This window comes from Pagrus major, chromosome 11, assembly GCF_040436345.1.
Source record: "Pagrus major chromosome 11, Pma_NU_1.0".
NCBI classification, from domain to species: Eukaryota; Metazoa; Chordata; class Actinopteri; order Spariformes; family Sparidae; genus Pagrus; species Pagrus major.
In genome coordinates this window covers 12,800,370-12,823,956 of record NC_133225.1, presented here as the reverse complement: position 1 = coordinate 12,823,956, position 23,587 = coordinate 12,800,370, and the positions used below count along the sequence as shown (strand labels likewise).

At 43.8% G+C, this 23,587-nt stretch overlaps 1 protein-coding gene across 2 annotated transcripts in view; it reads left to right on the top strand.

Annotated features, from left to right (window-relative positions):
- Positions 1-1,777: 1,777 nt before the first annotated feature.
- The window catches only part of ssbp4 (single stranded DNA binding protein 4), an 88,497-nt gene continuing 66,687 nt past the window's right edge, over positions 1,778-23,587 (top strand). For both annotated transcript variants that reach the window (XM_073476915.1, XM_073476914.1), the window contains exons 1-3: positions 1,778-1,853; positions 12,339-12,411; positions 16,482-16,543. In XM_073476915.1, the coding sequence (XP_073333016.1) occupies positions 1,798-1,853; positions 12,339-12,411; positions 16,482-16,543 (191 nt within the window). In that variant the 5' untranslated portion in view covers positions 1,778-1,797. The remainder of the gene's footprint in view (positions 1,854-12,338; positions 12,412-16,481; positions 16,544-23,587) is intronic.

Below are 23,587 nucleotides of genomic sequence, written 5' to 3'. Positions count from 1 at the left end.
CGTGTGCCAAGTAAAAGGCAGTCAAACGAGGTTGCACACTTGGTCTGTGGTGCAGGTGAGCCTGCAGATTTGTTGTTGTTGAGGAGAAAGACACCTGCCTTTTACAAAGTCGACAAACAGCCTAATTTTTGTTTGGACTTCGACATCTATGGTATAGAAGTACTTTCAAAATACTTCCACACACTGCTTCACAGATGTTTTGGTGTACTCAGAATGGCTCTGCTCGGTATTGTCCTCCATTTATGTAGCAAAAACAATATAACCAAGGACGCTGCATTAAAATCTGGAGGCAGTGTTGGAAGCAGAGCCCCGTTCATTCCTATGAAAGCTGCTCAGTGGCCTTTTGAAGCCAAAATGGCTCGAAACACCTGGATCTTCCGTGTTCAGCGGCCCATTGAGCATGTGCACTGGAGGCTTCTGTCCACCGGGACGCTAACTTCCTGTTTAGCACCTGGCTAACTTGAATAGATATAAAAAGGATTTAATCTTGCAAGACTTTCCAAATTTTATTGGACCGAATGGCTCAAATTATGACAGCCAAAGGAGTCATTCGCGGGGGCTTGTGACACTAAAAATAATTATCCACAGTTTTACAGCCGCTACTTTCACAATGCATGTTGTAATTACACAGTTTGGCCACTACGAAAGTTGGCTTCAAAGGAAAAATCCATGACGTCATCTCAATGTAAAGTCTATGGGCCGAGCGGGAACTAGCGGGGAAACTCCACTGCGCATATTCAATGATTTGAATTACGTCCCGTTTATGCGGAAGCCAGAAAACATTTTTGCCGTATGCGCTAGGCGAGCAGTTCTCTTTGGTTTGATTGGGCGCCATTTCTCCATCTGGTATCTAGCTATTATATAAATCTACGGTCCTGTCAGCCATTTCACAGACGTTTCTTTTATAATGGCGATGCTTTTTGGGCCGCAGGGGGATCTTCGCTGCAATACTGCCAGTGGCCACTTGGCAAACTTGGAAGCATCGCTGAGCGGCGCCCTCGCACACAAGTCCAGAATACATTCATGGTTGCAGCGCATGTGTGGCATTTGGAGCACTTCCTGTGGCCATATTATACCAAAAGAATAGTAAGTTGCTCTTAATTAACGACATTCAATGAGTTCAGCATGTGATCATGCAAAAACACTCGTTCCACCACATCACAGTGGACCAAAACGTGGGGAATAATGTCTTCATGACAGTGTGTGAAAAATGAGAGCGCTGTCCTCACTGGTGGAAGTCAAAGTCCCACGGACTGGGATGTCTTTTTAGAGGATAAAAAAAACATACGGAGTATCGCTGGCCTCCAAAAAGGAGCTGGCAATAGTAGTTAAGTACAGAGCCCGTACCCGGCATGCCTTTCCCCATCTTCCCCCCTTCTCTCCTCATGTTTCTGAGGTCAGTAAACAAGAAGTGTGTGTTTCCCTTTAAGGAGCCCCCACCGTTTGCACAGCGGAGGGAGGAGGAGCAGGCCTGCGGAACAGCGGCTGAGGAGGGGAAAAAAAAAAAAAAAATCCAACAGAGGACGGTTTCAAGTCCCCCCAATAGAAACTGTGCCTGATTTGTGGCCAATGTTGGAGATGTAAAAAAAAAAAAAAAAAAGAAGAGAAAGAGAGGGAGGGAGAGGAGAGAGAAGGAGGAGGAGGGAGGAGGGAGGGAGGAGGAGGAGGAGGAGGAGAAGGAGGGGAGGGGGGGGGGAGGAAAAACACTAAAGGGGTAGCTATGGAGATGGAGCGTTTTCCTGGCTGCTTTCTTTGACAGGTGTTGAGTGGGGCAAAAGTCTTAAAACAGAATCCAGCATGTACGCCAAAGGTAAAGGAGCTGTCGTCCCATCCGATAGCCAAGCGAGAGAAAAGTAAGTGAATTATGCGCTATATGTGAGAGTTTACCTGCTTATCATGCAGGCGAGGGGGGCAGAGGAGGGGAGTCCAACTTTCTAAACTAGGTACTGTAATTTAAAAGGAGTGTACTGGACTAAAGTGCGCTCCTCCGTGCGCTTTCCCCCCCCTCCCTCCCCTCCGACCACCTTAGAGGTGCGTCTCTTAAACTTTTCGTCTTGTCTTTTTTTTTTTTTTTTTAATTCTACCTCTTGTTTGCACTTTTTTTTGCGATTTTGCACGGGATGTCTACCGATATTGAGTGCTCTTCTTCTTCTTCTCCTGCAGCCTCTCTCCGAGATCAGACGTGTGTGTGTGTGTTGTGTTTTATCCTTTAACGCGCCGCACAGTTGAAACTAGAAGAAGCGCGTTTTCGTGCCATTTTTCGGCTGAAACGTGTTTCTGGATGAGGCGTGTGTGCTCGTCCCTGTGCGGACCGGGGGCTGCTGCCCGCTCGCCTCTTGTGAACTTTCGGAGGCTGAGCTGCCGGATGGTCGCATTATTTTGTGTTTTTCTTTAGAGAGAGAAGGGATCGGCAGCTTTGCTCGGGTTGTTTCTCTCGCTCGTTTCTGGTGCGTAAAGCCCGGCGCAAGGCTTAAAAAAACCTCGAAGGGGAGCGACGAAGGGAAAAGTTTTGTCCCATTCAGCAGTCACACAGCGGTGGTAAACTTTTTTTAAGCATCCACTCACACGAAGCAGAGTCGTCGCTTGCCACGAACGTGAAGCTGTTATTTGTGCAGGAGCAGACTTTTTATGACACGATTAACAGATGATTGTAGGGTCGCGTCATGCTTTCTCATTGTGTCTGGAAATATTGCAAAAAAAAAAAAAAAAAATCACTGTTGTGTGTTTTTCAAACACGGTGCGATCCCATCCTGCTTTGTGCTAAATTTAATCCACCTAGTCTAATTTCCTTTTTTCACATTAAAGCTCATTTATCAGTGCATGCACCCCGTGCCTTGGAATAAAACATGAATCGCCACTGTAACTTTTTTAAATGCCCCTCTTAGACTGCTCCTCATGCTCTTTATGTCGATGCTGCCTCGGATATTTCCACATTGGGGGCCATTCAAAAAGATTTGGACCTTCTTTGCATCCCAGCACTTCAGATCAGTGCAGTCTTTTATCAACCATTAGCTATTTTTAAGCAGCAAAACAGTCTGAGGTTAGAGGAGTGAGCAGGGATCCCTGCTGAGATGCAATTGTAATCTAAAAACACTGTCAGGTCCTGAGAGGCTGTGCTGCTACACAGCACCTCATACATCTGTAATAGAAACTAAATTTCTTTAGAGACTCTCCTGTATATTTTTTTTGATGCATTGCCGTGTCGTATTCAATTGATTAAGCTTTCTAGAGATGTGGCTCGCTTATGTGCTTAGTGTCAGCTTCCTCGAATACTACTTTGTACACTTGTGGTGCCACGAGCGTTTAATTTCACTCTGAATTCGCATCAGATTATTGGAAAATTGAGCAGCTCCTTGTATGTGTGTGTGTGTGTGTGTGTGTGTGTGTGTGTGTGTGTGTGTGTGTGTGAATCCTAAATGAAAACAGTCCCATGTGGTTTTATGAACAGCAGGCAGAGTGACCTTTGAACCAGCATATGATGCTTTAATATTGCATATGAAGCACCAGCAGACGTTGGGCTGCTTCTACACCTGTTTGTGTGCTTCAGCGTCATTACTCTATTTACACAAATGGATAATTTAAAAGCTGCCTTTTTCTTTTTCTTTTTTTTTTGAGACAGTTTTTAGTTGCACTTGCTTGTTCAGGGAGTGTGGATTATGTTGCATGTGTTATTGGGAGTGAAATCAGTGCAGAGGCAGCGTGTATTTCAAATGATAGTGTAGGAGGAGGATTAATAATTTAACTCATGAGAAATACAAGTCTTTTGAGGACTGGGTGATGAATGCTTCTGTCTTGAGGCTCCGTGTGAATAACAAAAATATGGAATGTGTTGATTTGAGTGTGTTGTAGCAGAAACTCCACATTAAATAACCCTCGTCGTCCTCCTCCTCGTGTGTGTGTAGGTGACGTCCAGACATAATGGACGACGCTTGCCCTCTCCCCTCACCTGTCTTGTCACCCTAACCTGCCCTGCAGGGCCAACACATGTTTCCTTGTAAATGTGGAGCTCACAACAGCTGCCTCAATGCATCACCGGATTAGCTCATATTCATATATACATATTCATATGGCTCTTTACATATTCAGATACTTAAAAAAAAAAAAAAAAGAGGGAGCCCCGCATGGACCTGTATGTGATTAAAGCAGACTGAGAGGTACAGTGAGACAGAGGACCACAGCTGCAGCTCTCGCTGAGTGGATTGATTATAAAGTCATATACTTATCTGATTAAATAAACTATAAATGACTGGTGTAATGTGTATTTATCTTAAGTTGGAATCAGTTTAGGGTCAGCTGTTTGATAATATTACTGTGCATCAGATCAGTAATCAAATACATTAGTGGTTACTCTCCCCCACGTTCCACAGAGATCTTTATTCCTGTGACGTGTGCCTGCTTGAGCTTCTTATTCTTTTCAACATGTCGAAGGAAAAGTAGAGACTGATGGTAGAGACCTGAGAGAAAAAGTAAAGGTCTTTTCCTTGTATAGCTGATGGCAATCAAACAAAACAAGAGCGTGGGAAGGACAAGGAAGAAGTTGAACAGGTGAATTTCTACTTATGAGAGTTTTTTGATTTTTATGACCTTCTTCCTTGTGTACTTCCTGCTCTGACCTGTGCTGCTGTGAGTGTTTTGCGGAATCGTGTCGTGCCATTAAATTCCTAAACTTTTTCACATACGAGAGTTGATTTAGTGACACTACACGTGTTTGGCAGTCAGGCGTCGTTTTAGAGTGACGTTAAGTTGCCGAAGGTTTTGAGGGAAACTGGATTAACCTCGCTCTGGAAGTTTGAAAACAGTGAAAATAAACAGTGACCTCCTTTGTAGTTTTTACACCATTGTCTCCTTTTAAAGGTGCACCATGTGGTTTTGGAAAATTCACACTCAGAAAGGTAACATTTATGATATTGATGAGGTAATAACAGAATAAACAAGGCGTCCTCAGAGTGTAATAAGGTTCCCAGAATGCTGTTTGAAGCTAGCAAGGTGGCTACTCGTGTTGTTCTTTGAAGGACGACACAGTTTGTGATGAAAATGGATCGTTTTGAATTTAAAGATTTAAATTAAACAGTTAGTGTAATGTTGAATCTGTTTATAAGGCAAGGTGTCAGATTTGGTGCATGTTGTTTGGTGTGTACAGGTGTGCAGCGGTCGGCTCTGAAACCCAAAAAACGTAATAAGAAAAAGGAAGAAAACATTCCTCCATAGTGCAACACATCCTCCCGATTCATCCAGCTATCATCCACCTGAGCAGTGTAGAGTAGTTCTGAGGTTTGGTACACAAAACGCTCCAATTTACAGGCTCAAGTGCGCATTTAAGTGTGTTTGCGACAGTGTGCACAAAGCTGTGTGTGTACAGCGTGTGTTTTTATTTCCTTTAAAGCCTTGGATTCAAGGCTCCAATCCAGACAGTTTATTCAGAAATACAACATAAAGAAAACAGTCACATGCATACACTCGTATGGATCCCTCCACACGGCCTAGGCCTCACCATCCAAGTGGAGCCTGATTTCGCTGTCTTGACATCACAGGGAGCAGGCGCGAGGGAGCGTTTACTCCATACATCCTTGACAAACATTATTGTGATCAGACCTTTGGTAAAAAGGGAACCAAGCTAATAATAATGATAGTAAAGGTAAAGGCACAAGTGGTGGCCTTGCGACCAAAGAAATTAATTACTCGCCGCACTGTTTTTTTTGCCAGCTTTTTATTGAATTTATTTGAACAGCAACTCCAATATTAATGTCACCTCATTATTTAGTGACTGCAGCCTCTTTGAAATATGCACTGATGAATCCGGCATCTTAATTAACGGTGCCATTCACAAACATATTTAATAGCTTGATCAAACATCTCATTTTTTAAAAGCACGCTCTTAGTTTCTAAAACGATCCGGCTCCATGCGTGTTTCCTAATCCTCGTGTTTGTTTACAGACATTTTTTGTGCGATTTCGAGTGTGTCTGGATTTGTTTGGGAAACCAACTGCAGCTTCAAGAACTTCAAGTTAATCAGTTTGTTTTGAACATGGGGTTCTTTACATCCCCCACTCCTCCTCTGGCTCCTCCCACCTATTTACATGCAGTTTAATAGGGATCTTCAGGTCTGAATGCATGGTTTTGATTCTACACAGATGGCTCTGCCATCTGCATTTTAGCCTTTTGAAGGAAGCATAAAGAGCTGCGCACTAACATAGGCAGAAACACTGCACTAAAAGTAAAGAAACCCTTGATTTACCCTCGGCACCCTTTGGCTGACTGTGCTTCATTCAGATATGTCAACAGTCAATTAATGCTGCCTTTCGTCAGCTGCTCTGGGTGCATCCGCACAAATTTGTTAGTTTTCTCACTTGAAATAAAGGAGACAGTATAAATATTGAGGCTACGTGCCTGAAGTTGTTAATCAGTTTGGCAACAGAGTTCACTGAAGAGAAGTGTGTCTGTCGTTTATCAGCAGAGAAAAGCATCTGAACAGAGCACAGGTACATAAGACATATGTGTTTCTATAGATAAAGTCTTTTTTAACATAGAAAACAAATGATTCTTCCTCAAGTTTGGATTATTTTTTGTAAAGTGCATCATATGATTGTGCTCGTTAACTGTTAAACTATGTCAGCTGTGCCAGTATCTCTCATCACAAATCATTATAAATCCTGCTCTGCCTCTGAGAGTTTGTTTTTGTGAGTCCGACTTTTTAAGTTATCAGACAGTTAAACTCTGAGGTTAGAGGACGTTCACAGGTAACGTCACAGAGTCAGCGTGCTGCTGGTAGAAAGTGAGAGGAGGAAATATATGTGTGTGTGTGTGTGTGTCTGTGTCTGTGTGTGTGTTTGTGTGAGTGTGGATGCTTGTATGCCCATGTGTGTGACAGTGTGTGGATTAACCCATGGCTAAAGCCATGCGTGTTTACACGCCTATTGACACTGATTTGTTTTGACAAAGGAACTGCCATAACAAAGCCAAGCAAATATAAACAGTGTGTGCAGTGGGAATAAGCTTTAGTGAAACAGCTTCACAGTATCACAGGTGTCTCACACACATCTAGCCTCTCATTCACCTTCAAGTGATACATCAGTGTTCACCACTACAGCGTCAGATCTGTGCTGCTTTTATTTATTTTTTCCAGTTTGTGTTACGTTCAGTGAGCCACTGGACATATAAATTATGAATTTGATAGTTTTTTTATTATTTTCCGAAAGGCGTCGATTAGATATGAAAGCAGATGCAACTGCTGCTTAATCCTCCTCCATCACTTCCTCCGTGCATACCTTACCTCGCCCTGCCCCTGCTCCCGCTGCTGAATTATTGAAACGAAGACATGGAAGTTAATTTGCTAACTGTCTGTGCTTTAGCTGGCTAAACTCAGCTGAGATGCCCTTGTCTCTGGAGGCGAGTGAAGGAAAGGGAAGGCTGCATGGGGCAGCCTGGGGCTAAATGTCAGGTGTGTTTCCTGGGGACGTGGCAGTGGGAGAGATCTCCTTGATGTGTGGACATGGAGCAGAGTGCTAGTCAGGATGCGCGAGGTTAAGCTCAGAAAAGGTGGAGTAGATTTTTGTTTGTTGCGTTATGTCGAAAAAAACTGCTGCAAATGATCTTGTAGCTTGAAGAGCGTGAGAAACGGTCAACGCCAGCTTTATATCACGATGCTTGATTTCTGGTTAGCAGTCAAAGCAAAGGTCGAATGTTCCTCCTCCCACTCAGGCTGATCTGCTGTTTCTCATCACGCCATTTACATCAACATCCTGTATTGTTAAATTTCACCTTTCATCCGGACGACGTCGGCCGAGGAAGGAGAGAGTGAAATGTGCGGCAGGGGAAATGCGAGATGTCGAGACGACTGCGTGGTTGTGGTTTGTCTTGTAAGCATCTCATCTTTTATTCCTGAGTGACATGTGTAGCGGGTGCAGGGTTCGTGGGGAAGGAATTCAGGTTTGCAGAATCCACAGAGGGAAAAGGTGAGGCCCTGACCTTCAGTTTCCCTCTGACACAGCTCTCCTGTACAGCGCACCCACCCACCCCCACATCTCCTTTATCTACCTGGCCTTCCTCGGGCTCTGCTCCATCAGCTTGCAAAAAAAAAAAGTCTCCTCCTCAGCCGAGTTACACTTACTGCTTCTGACAGAGTAACAAAAGGTGTCCCCTGAAGCCTGGATTGAATGAGTGTTTTTAAATAATGCATTGCAGCCGGAGCAGGTGCCCATCGCTGGGGCATAGAGCCCCTCAGATCACACCAGGCTCTGCCATGAAAATTTCATTGCCGCAGTGCTCATGGGAATCTCTGTTCGATCCTGTACAGTGAGGACGGGGCGTATAGGAGCTGACGCCTGCCGCTGGGTATTTCACACTGCAAAGAGGGTCTCGTTTTTACATTTCACACCAGTGGACTCTTCACCCAGAACCTGGGAAAGTTAAACACAACCTACACTGTTCAGGCTGAAGTAGCAAAAACAGCGTCAGCATTACAGTTAATGACGTAAAAAACACTCCAAAATCAAGAAAAAGGGCAACGCTGATACCTCAAGTCGTGTAAAAAACACACTCAGTGATGTAATTTCCACTGTACCCCTCACAGTTTGTTACAAAAACACTTGTAAACGTGTCCTCTGACCGTCTAGCTGCCATCATCATCCAGATGAGAGAAGAGAGGACATGATAATCTTAGTTGGCTTCAGTTATCACCATGCACTCACAGCTATTATGGTTTATGAGCAGCAGCCAGACATTCTGTATGGGACGTCTGTTGTCTCGGTGTTTGCCCCTCAAGCAAGAGGCTTTACCTGCTGCTGGAGGTTTTTGGGGCTGGATCCCACGGATGTATTAAGGAGAACTGGATCTACGTTTGAAGATGGCACCCCATCATAACTCCGTGTCGTTTTGGTTATAGTGATCGCTCTTGGTGTGGACGGCCCTTAAGGCCCTGTTTAAGCCAGGACCTGCTGTTAACAGTGTAGTCTCGCCTTGGAAAAGTCAGGCAAAACAGCGTGCAGCTCCTGGGGGCCGTTGCTGCATGCACAATCAGGTGATTGAATCTAACTGATGGAAAAAACGGTATGACTGCGGTTTGTGCTGAAAAGTCGAGAGTATTTTAACTTTTATGTGTGTCTAAAAACAGCTGGATTAATGTGACATGGAGGAGCACTTTGGGCTGGGGTTCTATGTTTCATTTACAGTTAATGCTCTCCCTGAAAACACACTAAAATCAAACATCAATCATAGATAATAAAGACATGGGCAGTGCTCTTTAAGTACCGTTCAGTGAGTATCTATTAAGTAAACTAAATGTCATTTTAAGTCAGTGCACGACAAACAATTTTGCCCAAATATGTAACTTGCTACAGTGATATAAATGTATATAAATGTTGGAAGTTGTATTCACTTGTGTAGTTTTTCTGGTTGAAGGACCTTCGGTTTCATCGGGCCTCCCACTTCTGAAGCCACTCTTGTCCATCCGAGGTGTAAATACAAGCCTCTGAACTGAACAAACCACGGAGCACTTTTGTTGCATACATTTTCAGACAACACGTAATTAACTGTGATAGACTTGTTCCTAAACACAACACCGATCAGTTTCACTTAACAATACCAGGGCGGTCACTCCATTTGAGATCAATATTAAACATTTACAACAAGCAGTTTGCTCCGTCTCGTGACTCGTGCTTCTCGCAAGCCTTTTTCTTTTTGTCGCGACGCCTCTTTACAGAAACGCTGACCACCGCTCCGTCGCCGCACATCCCCCCCCCCAACAAACGCACAACCGCTCGAATGAAAACTCTTGTCGGACTGTAAATCCCTGTATTTAGACAGCGTGTTTACACTACCTATCTGAAATGGGTGTTGATACAGTTGTATCTGATGTAAGAGTGAGAAATAAAAGACCTGATAGCATTGAGTATCGAGTGCTAGTTGAAACTGGTTTGGACCAGCTGTAGTGGATCATTTTCTTTTTAGCTTGTTGTGAAGACATTGCGGGGAAATTCTGTGATATCTTTGAGAAGATAAAGATTCAGGTTGTTCAACTCTGGCCCGGCTCATTATTGATTCATTCAGTATCAGTCAGCACCAACCCAAACATCATAACTCTGTGTCTGCTCTGGCCTTGACGCATGTGATCCGCATGAAAACAAGACACCCACCGTACAGAAAAGCCCCTCCGCTCTATTTCAGACCCGGAGACAATTGCATGCAGATGATTTCAGGCTGTGATGTCTGTCGAGGCTTCTCTGCTTTGTAGTTAAAATACTGAGTTGCTTTTTAGGGGCGAAGGTTGATTTTCTGTGAAAGTTTCATGTGTAGTCCGATGACGACTGGGCAACATGTTGAATATCCGACGTGTTCACGATGAGTTTGTTGCGGAAACAGAAGAAGACAAGATCGCTGCAGTTTTGATGATGATGATGAGTCAGTTGTTGAGAGGAAGACAGTAATGATCTGGTCCCCCCCAAAAATCTCATCCTGTCTTTTAAACTTTCTGCCTTTTGCTTCTTCAGTTGAAAACAGGCCTTTGTTCAGTCTGACTGTAGACTGCTGTAGTTCACGGACCAGTTCAACATTCAGGAAATACCCTTGTTTTCAATCTTGTTGAGGGACGGACAAGAAGATCAGCGCCGCTCTCGTATCTGTTTGTAAATATTGTAAGGTGTAGCCAGGAGACGGTTAGCTTAGCTTAGCATAAAGACTGGAATCAGGGGGAAACGGGTAGCCTGGCTCCGTCTGAAGAGAAAATGCAACCACCAGCACCTCTCGGGCTCACTATTTAACACACCATATGCTCTTTGTTTAATTCTTATAAAAAACAAAGAAGAAAAACAACACGTTGTGCTTTTATGAACGATTAAGTGTTGGACTATTTCTTAGCTGGGAGCAGGGATTTAAAAAAAATCCAGACTTTCACTTTCTTTGTGAAAGTAAAAGTGCTTTTTTCGCATCACTCAAGCTGAGTGCTTTCTCTGATTTTTTTTTTTTTTTCAAAAAAGTTCAAATGTGTTTCATTCTTTGTCACAAAAGAGTCAAAATTAGCAGGATTTGTTTAAAAAGTCAATTTAAGAAACCATTAGTATTATTAGATACAGGTGAGTGTTTTTAGTTCTTCACTTGACTATAATGTTGCAAGCTTGCAAATAGAGCACAGTTGCCATATTTCTCCTTTCAACTACTACTACCATTACTTTGTGTGTTAAATAACAGCTGTATGTGCTTTAGGATGATGGTCTAAATGTCCAGATGTCCAGTGTAATTTTGTAAGCTTAAAAAAGGAATATTTTTGCTATTAACACCGAATCAAATCACTCTGTGTACAAATGATCCCACTGTGAATCAACTGTCAGCCCTTTTGTACTTGTCACAGCTCTGTTTCTCCTTCAACACCCTCATATTTGAACCATATTTAGGTCTAATGGACCAAGCCAGAGCTAAAATGTGAATATTGAACTTAACTCTTGTCAGGATGCAAGAATGAAGTCCAGTGTGGATGCTCTTATGCTATAAGTACTGTATATAAGCAAGTATTTTTTGTTCAGCTTGCAAATAAAGCACATCTATCACATTTCTCCTTTCAACTACAGTTTCTACCGTCACTTTGTGTGTTACATAAAGGCTGTATGTGTTCAGCTATTTTAAAAGGAACGTCTAAATATCGAGATACGCTGTGTATTATTTAGCATCAAGAGTTGAAGCTTGACAAAGACTTGTGCTCATGTTGCCCCGTGTTGGCTCGTTATAAGCTGATGATATTTTAGTGCTTCGTTTCTGTGAGTTTTTCATCAACAGTAACTAATCACAGTCCATTGTGTAGCCATTATTCCACCCTTAAACTGGATGCACACTCGGGCATCAACATGTGTCTGAAACCTAAAAATAAGAACTCCAACAAGAAGTGTAGTGACATCTGAGAGCCCAGCTTCAGCCACGTCTGAGGATATTTTTCGTCTCCTCTGTCCGTGTTTCTCCCAGCGTCTACGCTGTTATGTGTTCAGCCTGTTCAGAGTTCCTGAAACCACAGGGATATGGCTGAGTGCCACAGAGGCTCTTTAGCTCAGAGCTGCGGAGCTTTGCATCACACATTTACAACCCCCTCCACAGCGTATATGATCTTCATACTGTAAAATCTTGTTTATCCAGGCTCCATCTAAAATGACACAGTGATGATTTTCTGCCAATTGTGCACATTTGTTGGACTTAAGTCGACGGGCTAGTTGGAATGAGACAAGTGTGACACATTTAGGGATGAAGTGAGAGTGCGAGCTTGTTTGTTCATTTTGAAATCTTTCAGATGAGAGAATGTAAAAGATGTGATCCTCAACACTGACTTCTCTCTCTTTGTCTCTCTGTCTCCGTCTTTGCAGGTTAGCTTTATATGTGTACGAGTATTTGCTGCATGTCGGCGCACAGAAATCCGCACAGACCTTCCTGTCAGAGGTAAGACGTTCTTTCAGTTTGACTTCCTGTGCCGTGTGATTCCCCCTCTATTGTATGACCAGGGATGGAATTCACATTATGAGTTGTTCTGGGTTCAGGCAGCTGTTGAGCAATCTCACTCAGACACACGCTCTGGACTTGAAAACTGTCACAATATTAATACATTAATGAGCTGAGACCTGCTGAACAACAGCAATGTTCTTTTGCCTGTTTGTTAATTTGGGACAATGTAAACATGACATCTGTTGGGCTACTTAATGTGATTACCCGCCTTTCATTATTAGCTCTAATTTGTAATCGTAAACTCTGTATAATTAGAGCAGTTTGACATATTGTAAGCATGTGTTGTTGCTCACTTTCTGCCATGACATTTACGAAGCAAAGCCGGCCAAGTTATATCAAATGTCCCTTTAATATTTGAAACCATTCCAAACATAACCATTTGTCCGATGTCTGCTGGACTTATTAGTCTCATATTAGGGCCCCTGAACTGTTGAAGAGGTGAGGTCTCTAATGTGGTGCATCCTCTTCCTTAATGGACATCCTTCCTGCTAATGGTCCCGCGTCCAGGCCGTCTCCTGTACAACACCTCGCCCGGCCACTGGCTTTATTCAACTCCACTTAATACACTCCCCGACACTGAGAGGGCCCCGAAGGCAGGCAAAGTCAAGTCTATATAGTCCAACTTTAATACTGACATCCTTTATTTGTCATTTATTCAGGTGAGCTCAGTAACAGTTCTCCTGTAATATATAGAGCTATTACACAATGAAACACTTAAAACCTGTAAGTGTAACAAATACCAGAGCTGCTTTTAACAGAGCTATAAAAGAGTACTTGGATATTAATGACTGATGACTCAACTTGCTGATTGATTACTGATTTGATGATGGATCCTCGAAAGCAATGTGTTGCTTGACTGTACATAATGCATATAACTGTGTGCCAAGCTGTAAAAGAGCTGCCACTGTCAACGTCAGATGATAGTGCCCTCATTTTAATTGTTAAAAAAGTTATAAAGGTTTAGAAGAGAAGTAAAGTGCCTAAAATCAGCCTCTCTGAATTGTGGATGTATCAATCAAATGCATTTAGAGGGAGATTGCCGTTGCTTACAGCGAGCAGGCAGGCAGCAGGGCGGGCAGGGCCGCTGGAGGCCGTCCCAGCTGCCAACAACACGAGTGGACATCTAAAATATGATGCAAAGATGGGGAAGCAGCACAGAGAGATTAAGTGGTCGGGCCGCAGTGAGCCTCGCTCATTCCAGAGCCCTCGTGGGTGAATCTTCTCCCAGAGATTGAGTGTTATTGGTGAGCTGCTGGAAAAGGGGTGAAGTTCTGGGTCGCAGGCAACCGGAGGCAGACACACACAGACCCACGCACACTTACACGGCCTCAAACAGGAATTAAAACAACATCTACACAGACAGGGATTAAAACAACACACACGCAGACACACACAAACAATCCATGTCCACAAGGCATGCATGCTAAGACTGCTAAGTCAATTTGACGCCAGTTGTCTCAAATGTTGTGCCTGCAAAAGTGTATTGCTTAATGAGTTTGTTTATTTCAGCCACAGCGCTGCTCGTGTTGAGTTGTCTTATATGGTCAGAGTCAGTGTGTTTGGATTAGATTAACAGTAATGGGTGCATATCTGAGCAAACACAGCAGATTGACCTTTGACCTTTTCCCCTTCACACAGGTCTAGCAGGAGGCTTTGAGTGTTGATTCTCACGAGTGTGTGAAGACAGACGTGATTTATTATCCGCATCACTCAGTGTTCAGTTACCATGTTAGCACACATTCAGCTCTCCAGGTCTTTCTTCAGGCACGCAAAAAAACTGATCACCCTCCGCGTCCTTTGATTTCTTCTTCTGTGTCCTCACTGTTTAGAGCCTCCTTGTTCCCCACTTATTCCTCCTGATTATGAGAAGAAAACAAGCCATAGAAGAAAATATCTTCAACATTTTGACAACACATTAGGAAAACAATTGTAGCAAATAAACACAGTACAAGCAAATTGCGAAATAAATCTAAGAAGACACATAAGGAGCGCGAGAGATGAACTGCAAATACAGACATGCTGCAGATCGTTAACAACACTAAGTGTGAAAGTTGATTCTTGACTTTGTAAACTGTAGTAAAAAAAACACCTAGAAAGGCTGTTCTGGAAAGCAAGTGGACTTAAGCTGAAACTAACAGTTATTTTCATTTTGGATTAATCTGCCAGTTCATCTAATCATTTTTTTGTCTGTATCAGAAAATAATATAAAAAAAATTATAATTTCTCATAACTCAAGACAATGTGTTGATATAGCTTGTTTTTATTTCATTTTTTTTAGACTAACAGTCTAGTATCCAAAGAGAGTTTACTCAGTGAAGCGCATACCTCCACCAAGGCCCAACAGTCCCCTTTAATTCTTTAACTCTTTAATTAATGTCGGTGTATTCTTGGCCGAGACCTATCCTTCATCCAAGTTTCATACAAATTCATTCAGTGGTTTTTGTGTAAAACTGCTGACAAACAACCAACAAACAAACAGATACGGGTGAAAACAAAACCTCCTTGGTCAGTACATCAAAATAGTTGACGTGAAACTGATGAAAACTAGTAATTAGGAATCCCCTCCCTTGTCTCTACGTCGCCACATGAACGCGGAGCGGGAATCACCATATATAACAGCAAACAGGAAGATCCTGCTCTGTGTGTGTTCATGAGCAGACAGGACCGCCTCTTTATGGAGTTCACTGCCCTGATTGGATAAAGTGGACAGGGATACCAGAAATGTATTTTAATAATAGATTTATTTATTTGACTCGCACGCTAAAACCCAAATAGATGCAGTTTAGCGGAATAATTTATAAAGAAATGTTCAGAATTTTTATGTGAAAAATGACTAAAAACGATTAGATTAAGTACCGTTAACGTTACAGTAAAGTCAGCATCTAATAATGTTGAATCATGCAGCATTATATCGTCATTTTGCAACACATTTGACGAGTTATCGACTTCAGGACGTCATGATAACTGTATCCCGTAAACTTCAGCTGGGTTGTAACGTTTCTCGTGTTGTGTATGATTTTTCCCGCGTCTCTATTCGACACTATATTCTGTATTTACTGTGTGTTTCTTGTGTTGTTGAAACACTTTCTTGCAACACCCATGTACGTCACAGTCTCTTAACACACACACACTCAGAAAAACACAGAGAAATATTTCAGCAGATAAGGGACTTCTATCCTCACAGGTAGACTGAAGGAACACACACACACACACCTGCTCAATGCCATCTAATGAGAGCGCTATCACCTGGACTCTCCTGCCTCAATTAGCCTCTGTTCCTCTTCAGTGAGGAGCACACACACACACGCACACACACACACACAAACACCCACATTTATAGTATATACACACTACGCGTCTGTCCCCGAGAGGACTTTGCCACTCTCTGCTCTCCTGCACAGTGCAGCACTCAGCTCTTTAGCAGCATTAAATCAACAGGCCCAACCCACATACGGCACATCACATCACTGTAAACTGCACTGGGGAAATCTATAGAATAGACACTTCAAGAGAAATCTGGATCTATTTTGATATTTATGTGTATATATAGACAAAACTCTTCGACTGTCACGCTGCCCTCACAGACTCTGGTAAATCAGGTATGTTCGCAGCAGATGTGTGTGTGTTTGTGTGTGCAGAGTCATGTCAGTAGGAGTGTGTGAAGTGTGTGTGTTTGTGTGTGAAGCGGGCAGCAGGTCTGTTATCTCTCACTGGATCTTATCTCGGTGTCCAGATACAGGCAGGAGCTCTGCCGGTCTGTGAGGGCAGTGGAGAGGGCCGCCGCCTCAAGACAGTCACAGTTTCTTATCCACAGAGTCGCTCACCGCACTGCACTCCACTGCGCTGCCAGTTGGCCTATTTTTCTGCCTGACAATCGCTCTGTCTGTCCAGAGTTGGAAGGACAGTTGAGCAAAATGATTACATTATGCATAAAACATGCTGCAGTGTCTAATTCTTCATCTCCCTCCTCTGTCTTCTCCTCCGTTCCTCTTCCCTCTTCCTCTCAGATCCGATGGGAGAAGAACATCACACTTGGGGAACCTCCAGGATTTTTACACTCATGGTGGTGGTATGTATACGTCGCTCCTCTCGCTCTTTCTCACTTGACCACACACACACACACACACACACACACGCGATCACACACATGTTATTTCAACAGCTCGCATTCATACAGTAGAAGTACTCTTGATGGTCTGAAAGAATGTGCAGGGGTGGAGAGGGACAGTAATTGCAGGGAATGCTAAGTGCATCATCTCACACATGTTTAAGTGCTGTACTTCTGGCAGCCCTCTGATTGACAAGTGAGCTAACTTGCCTTGCTCTGTTATTTAAACTGAACTCTTCTTTTTCTTTTATTCCTCACATCGAAGCGTGCATCTTCCACTCAGAGTCAGAATCGGGTCTTTTTGAAGTCTGACAATAAAGTTTTGCAATGTCAGTTTCCAAGATGTTTTGGAGGGTGTAAATGGGTAAAAATGCAACTTCAAAATATGAGGGGAAAAAATGTGAAAACAAGGTGTTTCCTGCTTGTTATGAGTAAAAAAATAAGTGAAAATTGCCTGAAAACAAGTGTCCCATATCTCAGTGAAATGCTGTCAAGTTTTTTGCAATTTTGCCACAAATCCAGTGAGTTACACTGTCGATTTCAAGTTGAGCACCCATTTTTTTATGTATTTGTTTGATTTTGGCAATTTGGTACCATTAAAAGTATGCCGAATTAGCCATTAGCAGTCCTTGTTTGCAGTGTACCCATGAATGCACAGACACCTATCACTGGATTACTTTGATACTGAAGGAAGTTAAAAAACTGATACTTCTCTGGCAACTTCTGGAGTCATCAACGGCGCCTTATTTCTATAGTGTCTAACCAGATTTAAGGATGTTAATTTGCAAAGCACATTAGCTATAATAACATTGTGTATCATGAGCGTGTCTTAACGTTGGTCTGAGTTTTGGAGCAATTTGCGACAATAAAGGTCTTGTGTGTTTTTAAGTAACTTAATTGTCTTCATGAGCTGCGTGTCACAGCTTCTGCTCCTGCAGCTGCGAACCGTGTTGGTGCCAGATCAACAAGTCAGCTAACTTTCTGTTGTTATTACGATATTGGCATGCTCCCGTCCCTTCACCTCACGCAGTATCTTTGCGCCACTTCTGTCCTGTCACGCCTGCCCCGACTCTAAACCTCCACTTCATCATCAAGATTTTAAGACTGTTTTATCCCGATGCTCCATTTAACAGAACAAGGCTCTGACGTGGGTCGCTCCTCTTTAAACAAATCTGTCAGATCTCCTGATGCTAGAGGACAGTGTTTTCTATCTGGCCTGAAGAACAGGGTCAGTGGGCTTAGCGCCTGACATGTACACTGCTCTCAATGTTTGTATTAGAGAGAAAAGGGAACACCCGAATGTAGCTTTCCCGCTTTCCAGTTGAGAGGCCAAGAGCTCGAAAAATCCAACTTTAATGCAGAGAGAGAAGCAGACAGGCAGTCAGGGGGAAGCTGTGCAGCTGGAGAGGATGCAGACAAAGAATCAAGCAGGCAAACAGGCCGGGAGGTTGAGAGGCTGAATCCTCAGCAAGGCAGCACGAGAGGCAAACAGAGCCAGGATAAGAGCTTTGACAGGGCCCGCTTTGTTTGTCATTCATGCTATCCTGCTCATCCCCAAAGCCCCCCGGCCGGCCCTGTGTAATAAACCCGGACATGCGGCTTGATTCATTCATCCTCTCTGGCCCCAGTGTGTGTTGTAATTGTGCGGCCTGTTGGCACGGTTCATAATGGTCCTTAAAGAGCCTGGCTTCTCTCAACCTGACAGCTCTCAATTGGACAGCTACCAGTAATACTGACAGAATGACATACACAAACATACAGCGCGGCTTAAGTTTGCTCTCGCCTCTGCCCGAACCAATAAGAGGGCTCAGGGAGACTGGCCCAGTGTGTGTGTGTGTGTGTGTGAGAGAGCGAGCGAGAGTGGGAATAGAAAGGGAAACTGAGCGCTCGTAGTTTGTGTTCTGACTGTATTGATATATTTCAGCACAGTGTGGGAGATGACCTAGTGTGTGTGTGTGTGTGTGTGTGTGTGTGTGTGTGTGTGTGTGTGTGTGTGTGTGTGTGTGTGTGTGTGTGTGCCAGAGAGCAGTTGAAGAGTAGGCTGATGATTAGCCAGGCTGAGCAGGGCAGGGCTCCAGTGTAGTATGACCTAGCTGAGGGGCGTCTGTCTAGGCCACGCAGCACGTGGACATTCACTCGCTGGGGGTGGGGTCCGGGGGTCGGCTGCCGGTGGGGGGAGGGGGGAGTCCCCTGTCCACCTCCACCCAGCAAACGCCCTCCTCCAACCTCCAGCCTCCCCCAAAACAAAAGCTCCAGATGGTAGGAAAGCCACCAACCTCCCTCATCCCTCACCCTTCGCTCCCCCTCCCTCAACCTTTGTCTGGAGGCCTGTCCCTTTGTTTGCGGAAGAGAGACCCCCGAATGGATTAACTCTTTGCATTCCAGCCTCTTTTGTGTTAAACAGCCAAATCTAAGACCCCGACCCCGCCGCCACCCCAGCCCCGCCCCCGTTGTCCCCTCCTCGGCACCTTACTGGGGTTTTCTTCCCTCCTGTCTCTGCTCCTGGTTCCTGTAGGACGACGTTGGTGGGAGGGGGGGGGGGAGATTGAGGCTGGCAGCGGGGGTCACTCATCCACATCTGTTGTTATGGGTGGAAGGATAAAGAAAGGGCTCAGCGAGGGCTGCAGGTGTTGATTGTGTCATTAGCTCCTTCTCTATTGGCTGCTGCTAGTTGTCTCCTCCTTATCCCAAAATCGATGGCTTTAACCAGTTTTCACTGGATGGCCGCTAAATCCTCAATACACACCCCCTACACACACACACACATACACACCACACCCCCCAACACAAAACATACACACACATGAAAACCTCAGCACAACAACAGTATGTAGCGGGATGTTCTGTGTGGTAGCCTCGTTTTTTTGTGAGGGGCAAAGAAAACAGTCCTCTGCTCCTCAATGTCTGGACTTTTCTCTGTAAACACAGCTTTCTCCACCACATTCTCTTCCTCCACCTTCTTCTCCTATCATGTTTCAGATCCTCAGCCTTGTGGTTGTAGCTCCTTCGCTGGCAGTAACATCTAAATAAAATCCAATATTAGCACTAATACAGTCAATTCTGCTAATTTAAAAGCAGCCAAACACTGTTTGCATCTGGCTTTACTTGCTAACAAACTGCTGCAAGTGTGTAACCAAACAAAAAAGGCTAATTAAAGTGAATTAGCTAGTGGCAGTAGGCGATTTGAGTGGGGATGAAGAGGGAATGCCACCCGCTTTGTTAACCTGCCGCCCCCTGTCTCCATCCCTTGGTAGCAGAGAGAGTGTAGGGGCAGAGGGGTTGTTTAGTTGAATTTGTTAGTCTAGTCTACCTGACTCATCGGTCCTTTATCTGACTGAGGTTTGTACAAGGTAGAATCTATAGCCCTGACCAAAACCCTGAACACAAAAGAATGAAAAGAGTTCTGTGGAAAATGAAACAAACCAGTCCATCCCGCTTGTAAACAAACATGTATCGCCTGCTGGCTGTTGGTCTCAGCAAAGCTAGTGATGTGGGTAAATGTATCAACAGTCTCACTCAAGTCTGATCCAAATCTAGCAGAAATATGTCCATGCAGATATCAGATCCGGTCGTGAGACCTGAAGAGATGGTACTAGGCTTGCCCTGGTAGTCAGCGTTACCAATGTTACCGATGTCACACCCTCACTGTTGTTGTTTTTTTTAGTATTTAGCTGTAGGACTGATGCTGCAGTCAGAAAATCAAGATGTCTGCTCCATACAGCAGCAACGCCAGCAGCAGAGTCATGATAAAGAGTAGCAGGAAACGGATAGTCAAGGAGAGTAGACCAACAAGACGATAGTGGGGGTTTGTTGGCAATACTTTGGATTTAAAACCAATAATAACATGGAACTTGATAACGTTAATGAGGAAGAAGGGGTTGGTTACCTCACTGAGAAGTTGGAAGTGTGTGGAAGTTAAATACTTTGAATGTGAAGCTGCAGCTTCCAGTGTACTGGTGTTGTCACTTTTTAACACTTTGTCTTCTTGTTCAGACGGTCTCTAAAGTCTCCACCTGTACATGTGAATATCCATCAGCGCACACACAACTTAATCTTATTGCTGGTTCCTCAGTCAGGCTGCCACTCTTCGTGCGATGACAGTTTCTGTAATTATTAGCCACAGTCCAAAGGGAGTGTTCCTGATTTACATGGCGCTGTGATGTTGTTTTCTCCTGCTCGCTGAATGCATTGCTGCTGCCAGGAGAATAGCTGGTACTTGAGTCAAGGTAATAAAGACAACTGGAAGGCTTGTGTTTCCCCGCCTCCACTCTTTGATTGCAGCATTTTGTCCCATTAAGAAGAGCCTGTTCTGATAAGAGGAGGAGACGGCACGGTCGGCTCTCTCTAACTTTATTTTGTTGGACTATTTCTTTCACCCGTGCTCTGTCTGCCTCCTTATCACCATCTGTCTCCATCTCTGTCTTCATTTCTATGGATATTTCTCTCTCTCTCTCTCTCTCTCTCTCTCTCTCTCACTGACTCACTGACTGACTGGCTAAAGACGCACACAGGATTATCATGTAGACCTGCCACCACCAACAGCCTGTGTGTCTGTCTTGCTGTGTCTTTGTTTACTCTCCTTATTATAATGGAAAGGCACATTGTAACCACCGGCTTTGTCAGACCACAGTTAATTGCAAATAATTATCGTGATGGCATTTAATTTTAGTAATTGTCTTCTTCTGGACGGCTGGACGCTAATCCCTTCCTCCTCTGTTCTGGATACAAAGTGTGTGTTTGCGTGTGTGTTTGTGTGCTGACAGTGCCAGCTCATATTTTTATAGTCTTGCTTCTCATTTGAATTTATTAAAAAAAAAGATGAGTTTGCATGACCCCGAGCTGCAATTTGAATCTTCTCCCGTGACTCTTCAAAGTAAGAGTGGTTAAAGTTTCCTTCCATACGGAGTTGTGTTGTGGCTTTACTACCCATAATACCATAAAGAGCTTCCCATGATGAGATGATTAGATTGAAATGATTAGATAATTGGATAGAAAATGTACTATTACAGAGTACAAGATTTCTTGCAGATTGCTGGTGCTAATTAACTGTGAATGTTGACTTCCCAGATAATTTCTAAAGATTAGTGTCTCTGAAAAGGAAGCGACAACAACTATGACATGGGCTTTCCCTTTTAAATGTGGGTGGGATTGTCAAATCAGAGCTAACAATGGTACCATCCAGACTTTGCCTGGCCTCAGTCCCAGTGATACATGAGATGCTATAGTAGATGGAAAGGGTTTTTTTTTCTCTTGATTGCACCCTGACCTGTCTCTTCACAAAATCTACCTTCCGTTGGCACAATGTTAGAGTAATTTGTCTTGCTAATCTTATACATTTTCACACCTTTCAGCGCCTTTTCTTCCCGTTCCAACTCATGTATCCTCGTGTCAACCACCTAAAATAATATCAGAATAATGAAAGTCTCGGTTTCTGCGTTTAGTCTCGTCCACCAGCGATCCTGCGTCAGATTATGCAGAGGCAGAATGAGATTTCCCTGCGTGGCCCAGACAGATGCAGGTCAGCTGTTCAAATCGCAATATATTTCAGACTTCGCAGGCCGTGAGATGTTAGATCACCTTTCCCCTACTCCCGTGCCCGTACCTGGTTGTGTCTTCGCGGTAACAAACTGTAACCCGCGTCCCGTTTCATTTCCCTGAGAGCTGATTGGATTTGCGATGGTCGCGCCTTTTTCACCGCGGCCCGTGTCTGACGGAGCAGCAATCTCCTTAACACCAAACCGATAGATATGATAATGTACGCCGGCTTTATTGTCGAGTGACAGAAGGGCAGCACGACACACACACACACCATATGTGTTCACCACTGTCTCTGCACAGGCCCTCTCTGTTCCTTCAGCGCCCTCCTTGTCTGGAGGGGACCCCAGTGCTCGCTGAGCGCCTCAGGGCAGTGACTCTGTCTTTTAATCTTTAAATACTACTCACATTTCTGCTGTTGTTCTCATGCTTTGATGCTCGGGTTGAAATTCTTTGTTTGCCGTTCTTTTTATTTTTTTTGGACACCTTATGTTGCACTCTTGTTTTCTTGAACAAAAAAAGAACATAAGTGAAGGTGCAGATCATTGATCAACACTGTTTTATAATAACCGTGTTCAGGAGCTAATAACACTAACCGTGAAAATCAAACATCTTGTTCAATGAAAGATGACAACATGTGACAGGGTGCGATTCTCTGACGGTTATGGCCGATCAGCTAATATTTCCTGCTCCATTTCACAGTCTGTCATATCAAGTGTCACAGCTGCTCCCAACATCAGCACAAAGAATGCATCTAACAGTTTATTTGCACCCTTAAACGACAGCAAGAATTTCCGCTCATGACTTCAGCAGTTTCTGTCTCTTTTTTAATACGCTGTCCATGAAATCAATATCTTGAAGAAGGAGAAGTCCTTAATGTGGACCGGCTTAGCAGGTACTTAATTTCAGTGCAGTAATTAAGGGTCCATTTGGAGTGGGACCTGGTGGCCCCTGCTGCCCTGCAGCACTGGGATTGGTCTAATTAACTAATATGAGTACGGTGGATTGGGCAGTAAGTAACATAATCTCAGCTGATTGGTCAATAACGTGCAGGTCGCCAGGGCAGGCTGAGAGGAACATTTGGCGACCCGTCCTCCTTGGATAAAAGCTCTCTGGAGCTGGGCTGCAGGCTTCAGGCTGGACTGTGTGGTGGCCACAGTGGCAGCTGCAGTGTAGACAGTTCCTGTTTTCACATGGCCATTAATAGGGCTTGGTATCGAACCTCAGTACTTCTAAAGTGCTGACTGAAATGTGTCCATAGCATTGAGTATTAGAACGGTCTGAAATGTCTCGGTGATGAATCATTAAGTCAGTCAACAGCACTTCATTTTTGTGTTACTGTACATCTAAAGAAGCAAAAACAAATCTCTTGCTTCAGCTTCTCAAATGTAAATATATGTTGTTTTAATAAGTCCTCTATGATGTAAACCAAATACAGTTTTTGACAGTTGGTTGAACAAAACAACCTAT